The 26,739-nt window shown below is 32.8% G+C and overlaps 1 protein-coding gene across 1 annotated transcript in view; it reads right to left on the reverse strand.

The window, feature by feature from the left end:
• Positions 1-16,607, reverse strand: part of LOC139503038 (monocarboxylate transporter 12-like) — a 51,472-nt gene extending 34,865 nt beyond the window's left edge. The window contains exons 1-2 of the mRNA XM_071292714.1: positions 16,575-16,607; positions 14,053-14,269 (exon numbers count right to left, since the gene is read on the reverse strand). Of these exons, the coding sequence (XP_071148815.1) occupies positions 14,053-14,257 (205 nt within the window). The 5' untranslated portion in view covers positions 14,258-14,269; positions 16,575-16,607. The remainder of the gene's footprint in view (positions 1-14,052; positions 14,270-16,574) is intronic.
• Between the last annotated feature and the right edge of the window lie 10,132 nt (positions 16,608-26,739).

Below are 26,739 nucleotides of genomic sequence, written 5' to 3' on the forward strand. Positions count from 1 at the left end.
TTGAATGTAAATGATTTGCACCTTTAAAATCTTATATGTAATATTTTAGGAAAGAGTAGCCTAAACTTGTACCAATCCTTTGTGGTTGTTAGCCGTAAGCAGCCGTATCTGTCAAATGTTGACGACTTCCGCTCAACAAGGCTAAAATTTTTGGCAAGAACAAATTGTCTGCCTATAAATGCAACGCTTCAACGAATGAATCTGACAACAAATAATGAGTGTCAGCTATGTTCCTCAAATGCGATTGAGAATATCTTTCACGTTATGTTAGATTGTCCTTTTTTCTCGGCTATCAGAAAAAGAACAAGTACTAACATTCAAGCATGTTTCGAGAATTTAAAAATGGATATCTGTTTTTCAGAGTTGCCACCCTTATCACAAATACAGTTCATGATAGGTGATCTGGGCTACTTGTATTCTCCAGACTTAGGTAATAGTTTAGATAAGATCGTTAAAAAATACCTTGTAGACGTAATGAATGAACGTTCTTTTCAAATTGATAAGATTTCCAATGTATAATATCTTGAACTGTGTGTGAACGTTTTTAGTTTTAAGTTTGATTTTTTAAATCTTTGATGGATGAAAGATTTTAAATTATTTATGCATATGAAATTGTCACTGTAATGTACTTTTACGAAATAACCAATTTATTATGTTATGTTAGCGTTAATGTATTTATAAGACTTTTAAAGCCTTTTGCAAGTATCTTATATCATTTTTACTACAATCATACAATGTTGTTTGTAAATACTATGATGTGCATGTTTGATGACGCAGGTGTCAGTACCCCGCTGGCGCTTGCCCCCGTTGTAAAGGGGTAGTTTCACAATAAAATATATATATATAACGGCATAACAAAACAATTTATTAAAAACAACAAATTTGATAAAGATGAACCAACGACAACGTGCACCGAACCACAGGATCGATAATTTGGACAGACACATAAAGTATGTGCTGGGTTAAATACACTGTTTGATTATTTAATTTCTGAAATGATTCATTTGTAAAAGCAAGGATCGAGAAATAAATCGTGAATTGCATTCGAATTAATTTTCTTGTCAGTTTCTTTTTGAAAATATATAATGTGTATACATCTTAAATGCTGTCAAGCGAATGGTATTTCTATCTTATGCATTTTGTCAAAAATTAATGCATAATTATATGGGGGGAGGGGGTGGGGGCGCAATAGGGGGTCCGTTAACATGTTAACAACACCTCGATTTTGGTAAAAACAGTTAACAACTAATTTTAAATACTGATAACAGTTAACAGCAACTTTAATTTACCCTTTTTCCAAACGAACCCAAAAGCAATGAAAAGGGGAAGTGCACTGGCGGAACCAGAAATTTTCATAAGTGAGGGCCCACTGACTGCCTAAGAGGGGGACCGCTCCAGTCACGCTTTAGTGATTCGCTATATAAGCAACCCGGGCCCCCTGCCCCCCCCCCCCCCAAAAAAAAAATCCGCCTCTGAAGTGGATATCTGCAATGTATTCAAAAGTTTGAATACCACTGTACAAAGTCGCAGAAATGCCAAGCTTTATAAGGAATCTTTTATAAAGCTGACTAATTTTCAGAATACACACGCAAGTACCATATTTTTTAATTGACACATGGACAGACAATTGAACGGATGGAAAAGCAGACGGAGTGATTGACTCCAAGAAAAATGACTTTATCATGAATTATCGAAAATGCTTCAAACAGCAAAAGGGAGGCTTCTTCTGGTTATGTGTATTGTTGAGTAAATGTTTTATGTCAATCAGTCGTAGCAAACTTGGGTTATCGTCATGACGTAGGAAAGTGTAACAAACAAAAAGAATGAGTGAATACTATAGAGCGCGAACATTATTTTTTTTATGGCGGGGGCTCTCATAAATTATGGTAACATCTCAGGGTATTCATACGACTCTTTGCTTACATGATTTTATTAAAAGGAATTACGAAAGTTTACTGATTTTTATTTTAAATCATCAAAACCAGTGTATAAATCAGAAAGTAACATGTAAGGTGTCACAAGTTGAACACTATTTCATCTCCAAGTCCCAATTATGAACTCTGAGGTGATATAAAAAAAAGCCTTGGTCCATCTTTACAAGTCTTAGACTAGCAAATTTAACATCAATTTGAGAACCAAGTCCTCATTTTTCGGCCTCTTCTTCCAGGCCACACGTACTGTTCAGTTATTTTACGGATTGCAAATTGAAAAAGTACTTCATTTTTCACCATTCCATTCAGGTACTCTGGGTCAATGTAACTTATCAAACATTCCATATACATCTGAATTATTTTCATCATAGGACTGACCAGGGTTTTAGCTGGGTAAGAAGTGACCCTTCCTTTTAAAGTTATGGATACATTACAAATAGAAGCCAGAAATAACTACATTGGTTAGACGTATAGGGGGCCTTGAGATATCCCAAAACATGTTTAACACTGCCGCATTTGTTGCACCTGTCCCAACTTAAGTCCGTAACCTCTGCTATATAGTCTTGTTTTTATTTAATTTTTAAATTTTGGTTCATTTATATGTTACAGGAAACAAACATTGAACTTCTACCCCCCTTTTTGTAGTTAAATGATTGCTCACTTAGGAGACAGCTTCATGTATACCAATACACAGTTACAAGTTTAGTTTCGTATTATGGCCATGGTGAATTTTCTAAATATGAAAGTTTTTGTACAATTAAATTGATTTTTAGATACATTTGTAGTTGAAGTATAATATAGACTTCCTAGTTGGTTGATATGAACATTTGGTTTGTTTGTATCATGTTTTATAAGCCATTTTTCAGTTTGACTGACCATATTTTCCAATCCGTACAGCCATAGATTTAGAAATTTTGTATTGTTTTTCAACAAAGATTTGACGCTCGATCTTTTTAATTTAATTTTATGGAAAAAACCATCGGAAATGCATATGATTTTTTTTTTACCTCTTGATAGATATATATGTCTATGGTTTCAGGAAAGGTATCACTCTAATTGATTGAAATTTTCCTTTGGACCAAATTTTTGAGACCTTTGTGTGACATGTTCAACCCCCTATTTTGCAATATTTGGTATTAAATAAATGCTGATTGTTGCCATGGTTACACAAAAACTTGGCAAAGAGATTATATTTCACCGTTATAACTATTGGAAATCAAATCTATGGACGATTCTCTTTCCATAAATATACACATGCATAACTCAAATATTAAGCATTTGTTAGGAAGGAAGGGAAAGAGGGTGTTTAAAAATTATGAGTTTCAATTTTAAGTTGTTTTCCTATGTGTATTGCCACCCCACCCTAGTGCACAATTTTCTCTCTGCGTTGGGTTGTTTTCTTCTATTTGGTCGGGCTTCTGATTCTTTAACATTTTCCTCATTTCCATTCTCAATTTAATTTTATCAAGGATTTACTATACTCAAAGATTTTTAAAGACAGTTACATATATGCTGTTTATGTCTTTCCTTTGCGGAAGCAACGTAAAGAAAGAGATGGACAGCAAATTTTAATGTGATTCTTGTAAATAACAGTTAAGATCAGTTTACAGAGAAAATGATGTCAAAACAGTGAACACTTTAAGTATTAAGTAACAGATAACAGGAATCCCAATTTCAAATAAACAGTTAACAACATTGCAAATTTTAACAGAACAGATTACAGACAGTGGGTCGAAAACAGTTAACAGTTTAAATTTATCTCAAATAACAGTTTTAAACAAAACCTTGAAAAGGACAAAAACAGTTTAACATAAAAAGGAACATCCCCTCACCTTAGATATTTGAACTTAATACTTTATTTTCTTTGAAAGGACGGTAATTTAAATGAATATTCTAAAATTAGCAAGTTTCCATACAGTAAATTTGTCAACACGAGCAAGTTGCCGTACCCTAGACTTTATTTTTTATGGTCTATATTCTTTAAAATACATCTTTTTGACAACAAATTTCAGTAAATATGATGCCACACTATAATAATCTAAAAACGTGTCTAGTAAATAATGAAAAACAGTTCAATATCTTGAGAATGGGGCGATAGAGGACGATCGAACTCGAAATTTTCCGGTACTAAGTGGCAAGTTTTGGAGTATTACACAAAATCTTGTATTAATTTTGTACTTATCGGCCTAATAATTTAAAGAATTATATATTCGAAAACCATTTCTTAATCGGCACCCTCATCAAATGAGTGGAAATGCTTTAAATTGAATGAATTCTTAACTTGTTTACTTTGTTTTCTATTTCTCTCCGCTTCGTTAGTACCCAATTTCCGGTGGCGATGATACACAGTGGTTATGATGATTTTGATAAACTTCACATAAAGCCCCAGTCCCACTAGACCACGATCGCACCACGCTCACCGCAATCTAAAATAAATTTAGATCGTGGTGAGGTCGCGGTATAAGCGGCATGAAAATGAATTTTCGTTTCTTTCACGATGCTACTACGTCCTCTCTACGCTTCTACAAAGATATCGCTACGATTATACCACGTTCTCACCGCGCTTATTCTGCGACCTCACTACGCTTACCAAGATCTTTCTATGCTCTTCACGTTCTCACAACGACCATACCACGAGTTATCCGATTGCAACACGATCTTACTGCGATTATAACACGTTCTTACCACGACTATACTACGTTCATAGCGCGATCTTACTACGTTCTCAGCAATTTAACGTCAACATCGTGTTCCATAGCAATACAGTTCAATTCCTTCTATTTCTGATTAAATCGTAGATTTCTCGGAAACAATACAGTCACGCCACCAAAAGGAAGATGTGGCATGAGTGCCAATGAAACAACTCTCCATCCAAGTAACAATTTATAAAAGTAAACCATTATAGGCCAAGATACGGCTTTCTTCACGGAGCCTTGGCTCACATCAATCATCACGTTATAAAGGACCCAAAATATTACTAGTGTTAAACCATTTAAAAGGGAAAACCAACGGTCTAATTATCTATATAAAAACGAGAAGCATGGTTGAGCCGTTAGAGCAAATGGATAATTACATTCAAACAAACAAAATCTAGGGATCTTTTTTTATTTATTTTATGTGAAAATGACAATGAGAATGATGGTCGTAGTGTGAACGCAGTCAGGTCGTAAGAAGAGCGTGATGAGGACGGCAGGGGCGTGCTAGAATCGTACTATGGTCGTGAACAGCGTGGTATAGTCGTAGTGAAAGCGTAGTTGGGTCGCAGTGAGGTCATGATAACGTCGCTGTGCGATCGTAGCGCAGTCTCTCAGAATAGAATCACGCTTTCGCTACGCTCTCGCTATGATTGTACAGCGACCTTTGCGATCTTACTACGATCTTAGTGCGCTCTCACTACGCTTCTACTACAGACCTTCTAAAATTCAAACTGACCATTATTCCGTGCGTTCATCGTGTATCGTGCGTGTTGCGTGCGTGCATCGTGCGTGTATCGTGCGTGTACCAATCGTGCGTTCATCATTCATCGTTCCGTGTATTTTCCGTGTAACGTGCGTGTATCGTGTATTCTTAATCGTGTATCGTGCGTGTATCGTGCGTGTATCGTGCGCTCATCAAACATTCATTCTTAACCGTGTATCGTGCGTGTATCGTGCGTTCATCAATCATTCATTCTTAACCGTGTATCGTGCGTTCGTCAATCGTGTATAATTGTGTAGATCAGATAACGTGCATTTGTGAAACGTTCATCTCTGATTGTGTAACATTGCGGTTTTTATATGATAGTCGGTTATAGAGCGGTTAAAGTATATGTATATATATATAATATATACATATACTTTAACCGCTCTATATATATAATATATATGTATGTTCCGACTTTAAATAAAATTTACAGTCATACTTACTTTCTTGTAGACTCTTAATTAACTTCATCGTACATAACGTTCATACAGATTCATGACTTTTTGTGTAAATATTTTATCATCTGTAAAGATTTTGTGGTTATTCGGTGAATCTTGGCTGGGACTGACACATTTTGATATAATGATACATGTTGTACGTACAAACAATAACATGATATTGACATTTCTACGACAGAAGAGTTAAAATTGGAATTTCTATTCAACTGAGCGAAAATGGACTTAAAAATATACTGTTGGCCAACTGGTATTTGTTAAAAATATTCTGTCAATTAAAAACAAATGTGTTTTTGCAAAATTTAAATGTGGGGTAGCTCCACTAAAAAAATAGAAACTGGAAAGTATGAAAGAAAAGAAGTCCACGAGATGACATGTGTTGTAGCTCTACTATTGAAGATGAACTTCATGTCATTCTAAAATGCCCATTATAGTATAATATTATACATTTTAACTGAGACTACTATAACACATGTTATAGTAGTCTCAGATTTTAATGAACATTTTAACCCGCGTCTATAATTATCATATAGCGAAAATTTAATATTTTTATTTAATAACGGCAATGTTGCTGCTATAGTCGCCAAAAACACCAACAATATTTTATTGAAAAGAAACTATACAAATCCTTGGTGTAAATCCTAGGTAGATTATAGTTCTTCGCTTATTTGGCAAATTCCTATGCTACTAAGATATTTCGAAATATTTAAGTTTTGATAAATACCATTATGAATATCATTTATGTCTTAGTTTCTGATGGTCACATGCACGTTATGTTATTTCATTGAGAAAATACAATATACAAGATTGTCGGGTAAATGTGGATTGCGGATTAAAATGTTAAATGTCAAACATGAATTAACAAATTAAACTGAGGCGAATTAACACGAATATGTATATTCTCTTCAACAGTGTTTGAATTCTTTGTTCTGAATTTCATTTAAACCAAGGACGTATATGTTAGTTATACGTCCTTGTTTAAACTAAGCTAAAATGTTTTCTGGAAAATTGAATAAAAATAATCATTACATGTATTTGAAGGTATTATTTTAATTAAACAAATATAAGATCACGCAAATATATCATGTATTATTTTAAATTGAGGAACTTTTAACACTTGAAATTAGATTTACAAGTTTAAGATTATTATCCGAAAAATAGTTCACAATAGTACGTTGTTACTGACTAGGTTGGTCCCCTCCGTAAAACATTCAGTATGGCTTCGGACCATACAAATATTAAGGTATTGTCAAGAATTTCAATAACGGCCGGGAAACAAACTAGTTGTTAACCTTCTATGATTATTAAAGAACGACGGATGTTGTTTTTTTTTCGGTACGTCTTGTCACTGCTAAGGAATCCTTAGTGCACTAAGGCTTTGAGTATACAATGCCACTAAGGAATAGAAGGAGTACTGTTATGTGTATTATTTTTATATATCGTGTTAGAGATTGATATTTAATGCATATATTTCAAATTTTACAGAAAAATAATCATAAATAAACGAGATATTCAACATTATTTAGACACGTGCCGGTTTTTCTTTGATATGCCGAAAATCAATGAACCGTTTGACACGTGCCAAATAACATATATATATATAGCAACTGATTAAACAATGACGATCTTTTTTATTTTAAGTGATTTAAAACAATCGTATCGAAAAGATTTATGCTTCAAATATTTAATTAATGTGTTGTTCTTATTTAAAATGATGAAAAGGACAAATAATTTTGCTGTTGTTTCATTTCTTTTGCAACAAAATTGTTTGCCATAGGAGCACGACTTTGATGTGCGCCAACTTATAAATAAGAGTGTGGTCAGCTTGTTAAAATGTTTATGTAAGATATACGGAGACAAAAGGAATATATATATTTATAAGTGTTTTATTTTTTATTTTAATTCCGACAAAGATGCGTGTAAATACAAATGGTTTCACTAAAAATATGAGTAAATTCCGAAAACCATCATAAGAAACAACTATGTTAAGTTTCATGAAATGGATAAGCGGTTCTCAAGTTACAGTGCGACATGCGGACGGGACTGACGCCGGACATTTGTATACCATAAAACGTTCCGTCAAAATGTTGACGGGCGTATAAAAAAGCGTAGTGCGCCCGTATGTCAGAAAGAAATCTGATTTGTATGTTTTTTTTCGAGTCTTAGACTTTAGTCGAAAAAGCGAGACTAAGCGATTCTACATTCCGTCGGCGTCTTTGAAATTTTAATGACCGTTTCTTTAACTATCCTGGATTTCTATTAAACTTGGACAGAAGCTTGTTAATAATCATAAGATAGTATCAAGAAGTTTTAAAACACTTATTAGATAGATAGTTTATTCTCATAAAACCATGCAAGTACAAAGGTTACAGAGAAGTTAAAAAAAAAATAGTATACATAAAAATAAAAAAATGCATTAAAAATGCATAAAATTCAAAATTTCGGATGAGATAACATATAAAAGAATATATATATAGACTTGTATAGTCAAATGTAAGAGCTAAAATTGTTTAAAGAAATACTTTCTATAAGTATGTTAAATAAATTATGGTTGTTAAGAAGGAGTGAGCTTATTAGATTCATAAACTGTCCTGGGTTTTTATCAAACTTGGACAGAAGCTTTTTTCAATCAAAAGATAGTATCAACAGGAATATTTTATTGATTTATTTCCTCATTTTTTTTTTTAACAAATTGTCTGTTTAACATATTGTATGAGATAATTTATGAAATAATTACTGTGGTGTGTTCATTACTCACTGTTGAAGTCCGTGGGGTGACTTATGGTGAAAACTTCTGTGTCATTTTATTTCTTGCGATGAGTTGTCTCATCCCCAATCATACCACATCTTTTTCTTGTTATCAAAACTTCAACACGTATTTTCAAAAACTTTAAGAACGATTATACGAATATGTATTGAAACCTCGTAACCAGCTTCAACATGTTCATGTGTGGACAAGTATCATTTGCAAATATTTAAAACACGTATTCAAAATGGCGATTAACTGGAAACAACAAAGTATTAATACCAGAACTTGTGAAAACGCTCCACGAACAACTCAAGCTGACGACTTTGGAGCAATGGAGTGCGAAGGTTTATAAAACGCGGGATATCTTAATTAAAGTCTACATATGTGCAATTATTATGAGCAGTATATTTGTTTCAATGTCAGTATATAAAGCATTTTTTTAATTTGTTTTTTAGGGATGCACCCAGTTGCACCTTTTCATTTGAGATATATTTCCGTGACGTAACCTCGAAAGATTAGTCACATCACTAAAAACAATAAGGGAAATGAAACTTCTTCTCGCATGTTGCACTTTGGGTAATAGTTCTCTTCGACAAAATACTGCCTTGAACTCAATTTTAGTATAAATATAAAGAAGCCAAAATTGGGTTCTGAAATGTATATTTTTGTAAACTCTAAAAGCTAGGTAGCATATCCCTTAATTGATATAGGCTCTTAAATTCGACAACGTTTAGAGACAGTGCTAGGGCTGTTAGCAAGTCAAGGTCGCTAAACTCTCGTTACCCGTTTAGAGATTTTCTGAAAATACTATAGCTTTTGCCTTATTCGAAACAAAAACATTAGCAAATATAACTGGTGGCCTTCGGCTGTCAATTGTTCTTTTCGGGTTGTTGTCTCTTTGACACATTCCCGATTTTCATTCTTAGATTTAAAATAACTAAAAATACTATTTACAATTGTCAGTTCAAAATACATTTAAGAAGTCAGTGCGTTGATACATGTTATATTCTACTGAATTTACTATATCCGTTATTATTACGTAATATATATATTATATAAGTCCTGTGTCCAGGTGGAAATAACGGGCCGTAATAACAATATGTGATTTGTATGTCAGGTGAAAGTGACAACGGGTGGTATGTATACTAAAATGTTTATCGTCTTCCATTATACATGAGGGTGTGAATGGGGGTTTATAGAAGGAAATTATAGACAAAAAAAATAAAAAATACAAAAAATAACCAGAAAAATAGAAAAGAAAATGATGAGGTACTAGAATATATGGAATAAAGAATGATCGGCAAAAGGTAAAACGAATTATAAAACAAATTGCCTAAAAATATAGAATACAGAAATACTGAATCCCCATTCAGACCCTCATGATCTGACATTTAAAGCTTTAGGACATTTATGGGCATGCGATACAGTTTTAGACCGCCAGTGATTTTTTTTACAAAATCAATTTGTACATGTGTATGTGCTAAAATTATATCTTCATGTGCTAAATTTAAAAGATAAATGGGTTTGAATTATTCGACATTTTAATTTTACTTAATATTTCGGTTTCTTGGACATTTCTGTCCTTTGAGCAGACACCCTTAACATTTTATGTTTCAAAATATAAAGATATGCAGATTTCGGTTAACAGATAAGGAATATCTTCGTTACAAAATTGGTTCTTCCTACATTTGTGTAACAATTCTTTGTTAATAATTGATTTTTGTTAAAAGAAATTGATTTAAGAAAAAACGGTATTTTTGTTGAATATTTATCTAGTTAAAAAAGGTCGTTAATTTCTTCATAATAGTTGGAACAAAAATCTCCATACGGTATCAAGCCAAATTTCTAAAAAGAAGGGAAATATGCTCTTAAGCTAATGATTAAATCTCGAAAAAATGTTAAAATGCTAAAAGTTTTTAAAAGAAAGAGTTTAATGTCTGCTATTTTAGATTAATTCTGCGAATTGTTTTTGTCTGCAAAAACATAAAACAGAGAGATAAAGAGAATCACAACTAATTGAATGAAATGGAGGATTGAAATGGAGAATGTGTCAAAGAGACAACAATCCAACCAAAGAGCAGAAAATGGTGCGTCTAAACACGGCTAAGGACTCATAAGTGCACTGATATGTTATAATATGCTATGTACTAAGGACTTAAAGAGTGATGTGCATTGTAAACAAATTTCTTATCTAGAAACTAGATTGAGATTGATATTTAATGCATATATTCAAATTTAATCAAAAAAGATCACTGATAATAATTGAACAATGCCTGTGCCGGTTTTCGTTAATTTTTTCGTAAATCACTGAACTATAAAACACATGTCAAATTACATAACTGATAATACTATTACCTTAAAAAATGAAAAAAAAAATAGTAATTAAGTATAGAGAGGAAAATTACCCAGACATTTAGATATATTTGCCATAAAAATATGTTTTTAAATTTTTAAAAAATCATTTAATATGCATCGGTTTATGATACACCAATTCATTGATACATGTATGTATGAAAGACAACGACGGACACAAAATAATTGCACTGAATAATTTCAACTACCATTGAGATAGATTTTTCAAATCTCCTTATCAAATTAGATATGCATTTAAAAAAAAACCTTGGGATATCTATTACCGTTAGGTTTCAAATTGGAATTAAAAATTGCATTTTCCCAAAGAGTTTTAGGTAAAACCCCGTGAATCTCACCTCCTAGAAATTTGAACTGTCAGCTAAGATGTTTGAAAATATGTATGAATTTTCTTACATACTTGAAATTGGAAAGGAATATAAACACATTCAGTATGTTTACTGTACAAACAAACAACAGACACCAATTGTGTCTTATATTGTTGAAGTAATTTTTACTGAGATCAAAATTTGATTAATTGATTATTCAGTGGTTGTTTAAACGTCCAGTGGCTAACATTTCATGCATATTCAGGACGAAAAGTCGTTTCAGAAGTATATAATGAAGCATTTGGTATTACAAATGTTTAAATTTTCTAATTATTTAGTAAATGTCATTTTCTTAGGTAGTTCTAATTAATTTGTACGAATCAAATTTTTCTGACAAAATAATATCTTTTGCTCTCAATTAACACATACGATTCTGATAACAATGGATAATACAAGGAAATTTGTAACTTAAAAAAAGAAATTATGATTGTTTAGTCAGGTGTTATGTCAGTTCGCTTGTGTCAGTCGGATCACTGATTTTCGGCAATATCAAGGAAAAACCGACACGTTCTAAAGATTGTTCAACTACTCATTTATTGGTGAAGTTATAACCTAATATGTCCTGTTGATAAGTATATATGTACAGAACTACAAAAATTTGCAGTGAATGTTAACATAAAAGAATCAAATAATTTCTGCTAGTATGCTTGTAGTGAAAACGAAAACAGCTTACAATATTTTTTAGATATATACAAATATAATCGTTTATAAAATGTATCCGTCAAAGTGAAAAAAATATATAACATGTAAAAATACATAGTTCATTCAGTTATTGCAATCAATTATATCATACATGTTAGTTAAAATAATTTCTAGAACCAGTCACTCTCTGTAGATATAATGCGTCGGACATTGTATGCATAAAAAAAAAAATCTTGATTTTTAACTGTATGAAATAAAATTAGTAACAGTTTCGCGGAACACAATGTCTCGCCTTCGTTTGCCTTAAACTTGAACTCTCAGGGTGAGGCTGAACAAAATCAAGACACTATATTTTGATTGTTATGAGCTTCTGTCCAAGTTCAAAAATATTTCCGGTGCCTATAAAATAGCCGACTTTAATTAAGTTATTTGAATCTGAGCTGGCAAAATAGCATATTATCTATTATGGTGGTATCGGCAAAACAGCTGCAAGTATTGCCTTTAATGAAAATGCATATCAATTTTAATTACTATTCTAAATAAAATAGCTTTGAGAATCGTGTAAAAAGCGTTCGTTGTTCAGTCGTCAATGAATCATTCAACGTGGGTGTATCGTGCGTGCGTGTATCGTGCGTGTATCGTGTATTTATCATTCATCGTGCATCGTGCGTGTATCGTGCGTTCATCATTCATCATTCATTTTGCGTTAATCCTCCGTGTAACGCTAATCGCTCATCGTGCGTGTATCGTGTATCGTGCGTGTACCGTGCGTGTATCGTGCATTCACCGTGCGTGTATCGTGCGTGCGTGTATCGTGCGTGTGGTCAGTTTGAATTTTAGAAGGTCTGTACGACCTGATTTCGCCACGACCGCACCACGATTGTTTTGAACATGTTCAAAGTTGGCCACGCTCTTCGCGATCTTGAAGACCTCACCACGACCGTGATACGACCTTACTGCGATCTACACGATCGCACTACGATCATCAAAATTTGCATTTTTTTCACAGATCGTAGTGCGATCGTGGCCTAGTGGGACTGGGGTATTAGGTAATCTTTCACGTATATTGATTACATTATATCGAGTTGTCCCAACGATATACTTGTCGGTGTGCTCGATCATACGAATTAACCGACATTCATATAGACAAAATGACACAACTTTGAAAAATTCTTGTGACGAAACTACATTTCGGAACACGTTAAAAATTGGATACTCAGAAAGCTACATTATTAAGGTTTGATATATATTTTTTTCAAAAAAAAAGAAAAATAAGCAGTCAAATCTGGCAGTTTTTTACACACCCCTATGTTGAACAATAGGTTGTTCAATTAACAGCATGTTTGGCAATAAAAAAATCATATATTAACAAATTTAGCTTTAACATATAATACTTTATTTATAGTGGTTGTATAAAAGTTAGATAATGGTTTTGTGTTTTAAGAGATATTCATCCCTATGCATATCGGTTTTTATGCGTAAATTTATTTGTCTCTCCTGTTTTTAGACCTTTTCTATCTCTTTCATAAGAAGAATGACTTTTCTATTGTTCTAGTGTCACTGGAAATCCCACTGAGTATGTCTAAATTTTGTATCAATGTATATGCAAACTTATATTTATGAATTAATATAATAAAATACATATTGAATTATAATCGTTAACAATGATATAATAAAACATAGATCAAGTTTATCTATGCACTAAACAAACTTATCATAGTTTTTTTGAATTCAAGTTGTAATTTCAAAAGTAAACAGTAAATTTGTTTTGTCTCGGATCAGCATATTGTTCAGATTTTGTGTCCATCGCTTTTTTGTTGTTGTTGTTAAAATAACCTAGTATATAAATGTATTTTTATTTATAGCTGACTATGCGGTATGGGCTTTGCTCATTGTTGAAGGTTGTACGGTAACCTATAGTTGTTAATGTCTGTGTCATTTTGGTCTTTTGTGGATAGTTGTCTCATTGGCAATCATACCACATCTTCTGTTTTATATGTATTTATTTATTCACATTTGTTTTGGAAAAAAGGGGGAGGAGGGTAGTACAGGTACAGTTATCTATTTATAAATACCTGCAAACAGATACATCCCATTCAATAACGAACCAATCAATGCAGTCGTTCCCTTGTCACTTCCAAAATAGTCCAGGAATTCAATGTAAAAAACTCCGAACGCATACACAAACCCATCCATAATCAGATGTACTAGAAAACAACCAAGCACCACAGCCCAGCCCCAACCGCCGTTCGGGGAGACCCGTGGTGTCCGAGTTCCCATATTTCAATTATCCTGAAATTGTAGTACAAAATATATAGTCACGTGTGTTTAAAGTACTATATAAATGAAATATAGCCTGCACACGTATGTAATGTGTCAGTGTCCCATACTTTTGTGATCTAAAATTGAAATATCAAAATTATAACCACGTGTGTTTAAAGTCCTACATGAAATATAGCCTACACATGGATAATGTGTCCTCATTAAATGACATAAATGTCCTAACACGACTTAGTTATAGTGTATATAATTCCTTATACTGTAAAATGTCATCACCTTTATCACCGTTATCTGTGACATGGATTCGAATCTTTGAAGACGAAATAAAAATGACCGACGGTAGTTAAAGTATTTTTAAATAGTTACTATATATCAAATGCATGTACGTATCAATTCTCAATTAACAAAAAGATACATCTTCAGTAACCGTATATTATCTGTATTCTATATATGATATGATTTTCATATTACGGCCGATTTCATTGAGTGTGTATATCTAAAGATAATATCTTTGGTTAGCTTACTTGCTAGCTAAAAGGGAAATCATTGTCAAGTTAGTTAAAGTACCATCCTTTAAGAATAGACTAGTCCTACTGATATCCAATCCATTCGTCTGTAGGACTAGGCTACTTCGAACGGAGGGTAGTATACCATACCTAATAAAGTCAATGAAATTGGCTGTAAGACTCGTAGGCTTAATGTTTATTTGACTGTTTGTAACGAAATGAAAATGAAACAGATAAATAAAATAAATAAATGCATGGGTTGGATAAAAAAAAACTTAATGAAAATTATGTACTTTGAGGCCTCAAAAGTTCAATTAATTCGGAAATATGTTTCTAAAATGCGATGGATGTTTTAAATAGACCTAAAATGGAAGATGTTGTGTGATGTTATTTTTTTTTTCAATTTAGTAATTATAAAAAATCTTGCTTCAAAAATCTTTTTTTGTATGATCACAAAATATCAACCCACTCATTCTCATATAAATACATTTTAATATTCCGGTATCACACAGCATGCTACACGCTTTGCATGTCAAAGAGTCAACACTTTGAGTATATAGAATTATAGATTATCGTTGATCATCTCAACGAGATTGATTTTCTCGCTTGAGTCGGGACAGCGAAAGCGAGAAAAGCAATCGAGTTGAGATGATCAATGATAATCTGTTTATCGTTATTTTACCTATGACGACGTGTCAATTTCATGTCAACTTTATTAGCAACGCCACGTGCCTCCTTAGTTTCTAGCGATAATTTTCTATCTCAAGCGAGTAGCATGATATGAAAAATTATCACAAAAAAGATCAAAGGAAAAATGCTCAAAATAGCGATAATCATAAATAATTATGAAATCATTTGAATGTTGGCAAAATTGAACTATTGTGTGAAATAGCTTTCCATATTCACGGCATCCTGTCAAATAGTTCATAAAAACTGAGACTACTATAACATTAGTAGTCTCAGATAAAAAGTAATAATTGTTTTGCATTAGAAAAAAAAAAGTTGAACTCGTGCTTTAACTTCTGTTTTCACCACACAGATCTGTTTTGACTAATCATTCTACTTTTGAACCAGTGGATTTCGCTTACTTATGATTCGACGAAAGGTTTCTATTTTGTATTCAAAGGAATGGTAGACAAAGAAATTATTTATTAGCTTTAAAAAAATAATCCGTGCTATACCCAAACTTGTAATTTTGATAAAATAGGCCCTAGATCTCTAGCCTACGTTTGCACCTAGTGCGGACAAAAGTATTCCCGCAGATTTGTATCTATAAACTGTTCGGTAAGGGTTGGGTAAGGTATCCGACCTCAACTTTGGACATACGTATGTACTTTAGAAAAATAAACTAAGCCGAATATCAACCTTGACTTTTCTCCTTTAAACCTCAGCTACAAGCTTCCCTTTACACCTAGTACGAACAAAAGTGTTTTTGAATTTTTTAATTAAATTTTCGGGAAGGATGGGGTTAGGTGTCCCACCCCACCTCCTGACCTACTGTAAAAACAAAAACTAAGCCGGACAATAACCTAGATGTGTTTCTCCATCAGACCTCAGATACATAGCTTCCACATAGTGCGCACGGAAGAATTGCCGTAGAAATTTGATTCATTTACCACTGTAGTTCAATTCATCCAATTTCTGCAGTTTTAGACCCTGTCATTATCTGAGTGTGTATATGAAGTGATACATTTTAGACAGTTTTAAATGAGGAGGTAATTTCTCTTTAATATTGAACAATGAGAGATATCTTATATGTTGTGAATGAATTTCGTTATAACTTTAACTTTATCTTTATAGTAAATTCTTACCTGAGCGATGTATTGTGTGTATTTGTGTAAATGAGATTATTGATTTTGTAATCATTTTGTATTCCTAATCAATAACGTGCTGTGTGAAGCTTGTTTTGGTGTTTTTATTGCCTCATTGATATTTTGTCAAGATTCAGGATTTAGGATTCAAGATTAAATATTTCATTAGAGTCAAACCAGACCACTTGTATAAAATAACACATTTTAATAGATATATTATAAACGAAATCGTAACTATATCAAATTTAGCAGTCATGAGAGACTATTATATATAGATTATTACATTGATTCAAGTGGATTATCGGATTTATCCAATCGAGATAGTTAAATTATCAATTTTAAAGTCCGAGCCTCGGCGAGGACTTTAAAATTTATATTTTAACTATCGAGATTGGATTAATCTGATAATCCACTCGTTACTATGTAATAATCTGTTTCTCTAATGATTAAAAGATAAATTTCCTTTTTTCTAAACCAAAATCCCCTTCGAGTGCCTTCCACTTTCCACGAAGTTGTTAATTTCATTAACACCTGTTAGAACATTTTGATCATTTCAGGGAGTCAGCCAATCATCTTCTGAGATCACCGGCAACCACAAGTTGATTAAAAAAAATTTTATACAATAGGTTCGGAAAGGGATATTTTTCCAAAGAATTAGAGAAAATATTTTACATCATTTTACACTATACAAAATATTTTGAAGATATAAATTACACCAAACGCTATATCTTAAAAAAATACAATCAATTATTATTGCCCTCAGTATTCATTGCTCTTTTGTATTTTACTTCAAATAGTTGTTTGGCTATCATTCTAAATTCATACTGACTCTTGAGGGCCCATCAATTTGGAAAAAAAGTATTATTTATTGCATATTCTATGCTGTTATATGCATTGTGTTATTGTTCAGAACCAAAGCCATGCTTTAAGAAAAACCAGCATATTAAGGAGAGGTAACTCTTACGTTTTATTAAAGGATCTTAAATGTTAGATCTTGTTAAAAAATGCAAAGGCGGAACAAGCCCCCCTCCCCTTTTCTGTTGGACAAAAATTGGTTGATTACTTATATTGAACAATGACTGGAGCCCCCCCCCCCCCCCCCGCCCGCCCCCCGTCTTTTGGCCATTAATAACAAGTTATGGATCCACCTCTTAAAAACTTAATCAAAACAAACTTGTATAAAAATCTCAGATTTCAACTTACAAAACAAATAAACAAAATAGATGTTTGCAGTGGCGTATCCAGGGGGTTGTTCCGGGAGTTTCGAACCCCTCCCCCTTTTTGTTTGACAATTAATGCTTTTAAATGGGAACTTCCGGTCTAATATATGTCTAGATTATGCTTAGATTTCTTACCTCATGTACAAATGTACCTTCTCCACTGAACTATCCAATACTGTTATAACTGTGTGAATTCTGTACATTAAGTTGTTTATTTCATAGTCATTTCCTGAGATGTACATGTAATATGTATTACTTTCTTCAAATATGCTATAGATTTTACCGTGTGTTTATGAATAAGTCTGTTTACCTTTTATTGTCGCATTTGTATTTTATCAAGATTAGGGTTTCAAGATTAAATATCTTATGGAAGTCTAAATACTTGTATAATACATTTTGTACATGTAATATATAAAGCATTCGAATACATACATTAAACATATACATGTAGCGTCTATACAACTAGCAGTTACAGAATTACAAAATACAAAAACTTGTACAAGTTCCAATTCGTTAAGAATTATGAGAGACTATTATAATATATTACACTATTTTAAAACTTAGCATATCTTTATGATTTAAATTACATCAATTACTATATATTAAAAATATAATCAAGAAATTCGTTCACTAGACATTATTCTTATGTATTTGTATGAATTCTGTTCATTGTTCTAAATACGTGGAGCCTGTCCGTTGTGGGGCCATAACTTTGGAATTAAAGTTTATCGCTATTTTGTGCATTTTTCCTTTGATCTTTTTTTGTAAAATAATTTTCATAGCATGCTACTCGCTTGAGATGGAAAATTATCGCTAGAAACTAAGCATGCACGTGGCGTTGCTAACGAAATTGACATGAAATTGACAACGTCGTCATAGGTAAAATAGCGATAAAAATATTATCATTGTTCATCTCAACTCGATTGCCTTTCTCGCTTTCGCCGTCCCGTCTAAAGCGAGAAAATCAATCTCGTTGAGATGATCACCGATAATCTATAATTATCGCTATTTTAAGATTTTTTTTTGTAAGTTTTCATATCATACTACTAGCTTGAGATGGAAAGTAATCGCTAGAAACTAAGGCGGCACGTGCACGTGACGTTGCTAATGAAGTTGGCATGAAATTGACAACGTCGTCATAGGTAAAATAGCGACAAAGGGATTGCTTTTCGAGTTGAGATGATCAACGATTATTTATAAATATTGTGGTATTGCTTTAGATAAATCCGACATTTGTTAAATGATAAATATTATTAAAAACTTTAATTGAAACAAAAACAAACTGTATGGAAAACTTAGGCAGCAACTATTTGATTAACTCGGGAGGGTGTTATGGATTTTGATGGAAAAATAGTTGGTTTCTAGTTTTTGGAGAAAAATATAATTTCTTTTTGAACCTGAGAAAAAAATGTTTGTTTCACCCTCAGCTGCTTCTATATGTAATTCTAAAATTGTTTTCGATAGTTGCAAAATTAACACAAAGAAATTAGAACCACTACATAATGTATCATACACACACATATGATCAAATCACTTACCCGGTGCACCTGTAGCAACAAGTGAATGTGTGAATTCAGTACAACACGTTGTAGACGGTATGAGAAAGGTTATAATGTCCTAATGTGTACAGTTTTGTGTTATAATGTACTAATGTGTACAGTTTTGTGTTATAATGTACTAATGTGTACAGTTTTGTGTTATAATGTACTAATGTGTACAGTTTTGTGTTATAATGTACTAATGTGTACAGTTTTGTGTTGCTAAAGTATGACGAATAAAGGCAACAGTAGTATACCTCTGTTCAAAACTCGTAAATCTATGGACAAAAAACAAAATCAGGGTAACAAACTAAAACTGAGGGAAAGCCGTTAGATATAAGAGGAGAACAACGAACGACACAACATTAAAATGTAACACACACAGAAACAAACTACGCATTAGACAAAATCCGATGAGAATAACAAATATAACATCAAAACCAAATACATGAATTTGGGATAGAAAAGTACCGTGACACGTCTTAATAATAATGTGAATTCACACTCAAATGTAGGAGAAAACAAACGACACAACGGAAACACAACGTTAAAATGTAGCACACTACGAAACGAACTATAATATAACAATGGCCATATTCCTGACTTGGTACAGGACATTTTTAAAGAACAAAATGGTGGGTTGAACCTGTTTTTTTTTGCATGCTAAAATTCGCACTTTAATGGCAATGTTAAATATAACATTAAAATGACAATATAATATTACAGGACTACAATACAAATAAATAGGAGAACATATTAGACAACGGAACACACGAATAATAGCTAACAAAAGGCATCAAATTTAAAATTCAATACGCCAGAAACGCGACTCGTCCATACAAGACTCACCAGTGACGCCAAGATATATGGTTTTCTGCTTGGGATAAGAATATCCTTATTATTTAGATCAATTTATGCTATTGCAAACAGTAAATTTTATAAAATGAATATAAAAGATATACATGATAAAACTGAAGTAGTAACTAATTACAGAAAACAAAACCCGAATACAGTACAAAGACCAAAGACAAAAAAAGACACACCGACTTAGTCAAGGCCTCAACGCAAAAAGTGAAAAAAGTGACGTCACATACGAAGTGGCGAAAAGGGACAAAAATAACGTCATATTTGAAATTCTGAAACAGCACAAAAATGACGTCGTATTTGAATAACTAAAACTATATTTCTCAAAAGTAAGATCGAATTAGGATTAATTTAAGTTTATATTTGTACTAAATACTGATATTACATTTGATAACAATGCACATTGCAATACTTATTAAAAGCAAACAGAGGTAGCAATTAACTACATTATATAGCTATGTCCGGTTTGTTTTGAATCTAACTGCAAACGTAAAACATCGAACAGATTAAGTTGAACAAAATCCAATCTAATAAATGAAGGCGGTGATTAATGTTCTTTACCATAACACATGCATGAATATAATAGAAAAGACGTCAACACATTTGACAAAATCCGATGAGATTTACAATTATAACATCAAACTAAACACATGAATTTGGAATAGATTAGAACCGTAACACGTCTTATAGTAATGCGAATTCACACTCAGCAAAACCTTCACAATCAGGAATAAGTCATGTTCGGTAATTAAAAGATTACACGACGTAATGACACACCACAATCTACCATGTGGTAAAAATGTCCTTAGCTACAGTCTATGGAAGAAGCGATCCGATAAAACCTTTTCTTATATTAACGAGCGATATTGTCCTATATCAATGAGTTGCATTGTGGGAAATTTCAGACGAATGTTAGCATCTGTACGAAGAAAGGCAGATTTCTAGGTATAAAGTAATGACTCTTTTCTTAAAACAGGGTGACATTTAAGACGACATACGTCTGCTGTATAATTTCCATGAATTATTTTATGTAATAACAAGCAAGGTGTATTTAAACGAGAAAATTGAATTGTTGAATAAATGCATCATAAATGCACGATTCATCATTTGTAGATGCACACATTCAATAAATATCACGTAGGAAATTCAATGGAATGCAATTGAGATAAATTCAATTATTTGCTAAGCCAAAATCACCTATAAGTCAAAGATACTGCTATATTTTATTATATCAATGCGATGTTTGTCTTATATCATAGCGATGTTTTTTTTAATATCAAAAATTTATGAATGCGATACTTTTCTAATATAACTGCTATAGTTTTCTAATATAAAATGAATACGATGACACGTCACAATGCATGTCAAACCGCAAACATAATTCACAAACTTAGTTCATGACTGGCTTAATGTTTGAGGATCAATAACACTAAAATTTCGTATCTGTAACAAAATTAACGCTTACATGAACTTATCATTTCGAAAATGTTGCTTGACCCTATTGATAGTTGAAAGTGTTAACAACCTGTTCAGTCTACTGTTTTCAATCACATTGTTTAACCGACTAATTTTATTTGAAGTGATGATGCAATGGCGGAATTTAAATGCGGTTGTAAATAGTCTACCGACCTATTAGATTCTAATATAGGTCCAGTGGTGGATCCAAGGGATGGGGGTTCCGGGGGTTGGAAACTCCCTTTTTTGGCCGATCAATGCATTTGAATAGGGACATATGGTTGGACCCCCTTTATCCTGGGTTAGGAACCGCCTTTTGAAAACGGCTGGATCCACCCTTGAGGTCACACTGCTATAGCATATCCACATGGGTAATATCAAAATAGACAAAAAATATCATTACTTAAAAGAAAAAAAAAAAACATTCATTCAAACAATCCAATCCAATACAGCTCCAAACAACAATGAATATTCAAATGGTAAAATAAATATTCCAAACAAATTAAAATGTACAAATGCTGATGTCCCGAACTTTCAAGATACCAACTGAGTAGTAAAATTGAGAATGGAAATGGGGAATGTGCCAAAGAGACGACAACCCGACCATTGATCAGACAACAGCAGAAGGTCACCAACAGGTCTTCAATGCAACGGGAAATTCTCGCACCCGGAGGCGTCCTTCAGCTGGCCCCTAAACAAATATACACTGGTTCAGTGATAATGAACACCCTACTAAAACCTCAGACTATAAATTGAACAACTTCAGATACAATGAAAATCAAAAATCTTGGCAAACAGAAAATGTGTTTATTATTAACATAGAAAAAAATATTGACAAGGAAAACAGTTCTTTTTGGATATTTAAGACTTTTCCCGTTGGTAAATCAATATTTCTATGAACATAATCAGCTCGACGCATGGACGCTCTTTCACATCGCGATGACCATGGGGGCATTCCGATGTATTGTTGCCACAGAGATTTGACTTTCGTTTTTTACTAGTAACCGATCGTATAAATACGCGAACATTTCTTAGTGCAAAATAACAATCCGTATCTTTTCTTTAGTTTATCAATTAAGATCGCTCAGTGCTGTTTATTTGTTAATTTTATTGACGTAATCGTTCTTGTACCATCATAACTGTTGTTACCGTTTAAGCTTTAGAATTGTGCTTCATATTGCACTTTAAAAAAGATTCAGCACCCAAAGACGTTTTGGAGGACTGAAAAGCAGTTATTTATAAGGGGAAATTTTCAAGATTTAAAGATATGAGAAGATGATGCATTAGTTCGAATGAGACAACTTTCCATCAATGTATTAATTCATGGAGCTTTGGCTCACAGCGAACACCATGCTATATAGAAACATAAAAAAAAAATACTAGTGTTAAACCATTCAAACAGGAACACCAACGGTCTAGTTTGTATAATAAAAATACAGGTCAGATTTTGTCGAATTAATCTGAACGAGGACAGTATGATTCATCTTCGTCACAAGTTAGTTTCATAGTTATCAATTAAGGAAGTCTTCCATGCGTGCGTTGCGATCATATCAGATGTATATTATTTTGGTGCGTTCCTTATAAAATTTGCTAAATGTTATATATGTGAACAATAATTTTGATACTTGGCAATTTGATTACGACATTGTTTATGAAACCCCGTCGGTTATGGCATTTTCAAATTTTGAAAATGGTGGATTGAACCTGGTTTTATAGCGCTTAACCTCTCACGTCTATGACAGTCTCGTCAAATTCTGTCATATTTACAACGATGCGTGAACAAAACAGACATAATAGGTAAAATTGTCAAAATATGGGTACAGGAGTCAAATATTAATACTAATAAGTACTAATATTGATATAAGAAAAACACCGCTATGATATTTTAAAAGTATCGCATTGATATTAGAAATAATAGCATTTGTATATTTATGTATATAAGAAAAACACTGCACTTCAAATTTTACACGGACATAAACGTTTGCTTCTAACTAACTTTTGAAAGTATATTTAGTCTCAATTGTTGTTTATATTTGTTTAATAAGTTTTAAAGTTAGTATTTTCTTACTTTTTTGTAGCCGAAAACAACATTTTCTGCATGGAATGTCTGCATATTTACAATTGATATTAGACAATATCGCTATGTGATATAAGAAAAGTTTTTATCGATTTGCTTCTTCCATAGACTGAGCTAGTTCGGTCAAAGACACATCGTACGGATCAATCAATTCGTAATGGTGTCCATAAAATTGACGGAGTGTCAATTTTAATCTGTCCTCCTCATAACTTTGTTGGAGCAGTTTCTGTGTAAGAATACCTGGTCAACAAATTACTTGACCTATCTTAATTAATGGAATGTACTGTCTTCTCTATGAATATAAAAATAAAACTTTATTAGAGCATCATTTAAACTTCAAAGGAAGGAGGGTGGTGTAATGGGTTTTTGTCTGAATCAGATTTTTTTTCATTTTTTTTTCAACGCTATTAATCAAATTATTTTTCAATATTTAACACTATAAGGTATGAGAAAAATAAGGGTTCAGAATTAAAAAAAAAATAATCTGCTTGACCAGAATATATTGTTTAACAAATTGGAAATCAGAATATTTAAACAAAAAAAATTAAGCCCACCCTCTCTTTAAATGGTCGTTCTCTTACACAATATGGTGTAACAGAATACCTTTATTATTTTACCACAATCTAATCTTTGATTGCCTGTCTTCATATGAGGCGATGTATTTCTCATTGTTAAATATTACAATACGTTACCTATAATTGCTTACATCCACTTTATTTCCGATCTATGGATATACTTGTAGTTATAGCAAAAACAATACTTTTAAAATTCAGTTCTTCCGGATCTCGCGCACTCGTACCACTTTTCGATATAACTTGAATAGAATAACTTACAACTCTCCGGAGCACCTGTGTTCAACCCCGGTTCGCTGGAATAACTTACATTTCCAGACAGCTGTGTTATCCCACGGCTTCAGTGGAAAAACTTACCATCTTAGAGCACATGTGCATGTTCACACCCTGTTTCATTTGAATATAACTTACCAATTTAAAGTATCTGTGTTCCCCACGTATTCACCGAAATTACTAACAATTCCATAGCCCCTAAATTCAGCACCGGCTTGACAGCTATTTCCATTACAGAGAATCTCTGTTCACCCCCGGCTTCACTTGAATTAATCACCATTCCAGAGCACCTATGATCACCCCGCGCTCCATTTGAATTACTTATCATTCAAGAGCACTCGTGTTCAGTCCCCCTTACGGCTTCCCTAGAATTACTAACCATTCCAAAGCACCTGTGTTTAGCTCCCCCTTTTTTTCCCCGGCTTTATTGGAATAACTACCCATTCCAGAGAACCAGTGTTCTACCCTGGCTTCACTGGAATTACTCATCATTCAAGAGAACCTGTGTTCACACCCAAGCTTCGACGGAATTACTTATCATTCCAGAGCACATGTGTACATCACTCGGATTCGCCGGAATTGCTTGTCATTCCGGAGCACCTGTGTTTATCCTGCTTCATATGAAGTATCTCACATATAATTGAATGAAATCTTGAAGACTAACAACAAGGTCATGGTGTTGTCCATTTTTATTCGACTTATAATAAATTATATAATGTTTTTTTATAATACTTTCTCCTATTTCTTTAAACCATGAAATGATTTATAACCTGCAGCATTCAGAATTTTAAAAATCCCGTAGGTGTTTTGTGATTTACATTTTTCTTGAGCATGGCTATAATTTTTGTTTTATAAGCTTATTGTGTCATTTTACTGTACGTTTTGCTTTAAGTGTACTAATTCAATGTTCAATTGGAATTGAATGACCTGTACATGGCTATCAGAAGAATATTTGGTGGAATGCAATATGTTAAATGTTAAGATGTGTAACTTACGATGAGAACAATATTTCTCATAGTTCACATTCTCTGTAAATAGATCTGTAAAAAAGTCAATAACATGGAAAACCATAGTTGTCTAGTAGACATTTGCGGAAACTAGGTCTATACCTATGATTACACTTAGACTTACGATTACAGTTGACGAAAAACAAGGGGTCCTCTCAAAATTAAAAAAAAATCCCAATTGAGATACATAGTAAAATAAAAAAATAACATTTTCATCATGTAAAGTCTTTTCGACGACACACTAATGCAGAAACGTATGGTCACAACAAATGTGAATCCAGGGAAAAGCATATGATCCCGACCGGTTCTCTGTCGTAAAAGACCATTAACATCCGCTTCAATTTGAAGTAACATTTCAGGAGTTTCACTTATAAAAGAAATATCGGGGTGGCTTGCAAAACAAGTGACCAACACATCTCTCCCAGTCCAAAAGTGTACCTCATTGCCTATGATATTTCCCTGATTGTACAAGATTGGTCGTTGGTCAAGCTAGGACTACCAGGGTAAGAATCATACGACGAGTGAAATGTGTATTATCTGGTGGAGTCTGCATCAGGGCAGGTAAAGCTGCCATGATGGTAAACCTGTGTTCTTCATAAAGAGGAAAATAAAATAAATGCGTGAAATACACTTATAATTTATTCATTTTCCGTATTAATAGTTTCAATCGCTTTAAAAAAATCAAGCAGTATATTGTAAAAAGGTGTCGTTCGTCTTTTATATGATAACACTTTTGTATCTACAAACAAATGCTTCCTAAACGACTTAAATAGTGAATGTTTGTTTTAACGAAAACGTTCAAATCTTGCCAAATAATATAAACAGTATTTTTATACTGTTTTTGACGTGTTTTTTACGTAGTAAATAACGCGTTGGCGATTTTTTTTTGAATATCAGCTTATAATTTATTCCTAATGAAATATGAAAATATCTCGTTATAAATGATGTGTTATGTGTTTGATTAAGATTCGGATCCACTTAATATTCGTGTGCATTCAAATAGATATATACAAGCAAAGAGCATTTCAGTCAAGAATGAAGTAATATAATTTTATGTGATAACATATTACTAATTTATCATGTTTATATTTAAAGAAATATAAAAAAAATCATCGTTTAAGAAAATTGTTTGACTTGCTATAAATCTTTAATTGCATGG

Source organism: Mytilus edulis, chromosome 14 (genome assembly GCF_963676685.1).
Source record: "Mytilus edulis chromosome 14, xbMytEdul2.2, whole genome shotgun sequence".
NCBI lineage: Eukaryota > Metazoa > Mollusca > Bivalvia > Mytilida > Mytilidae > Mytilus > Mytilus edulis.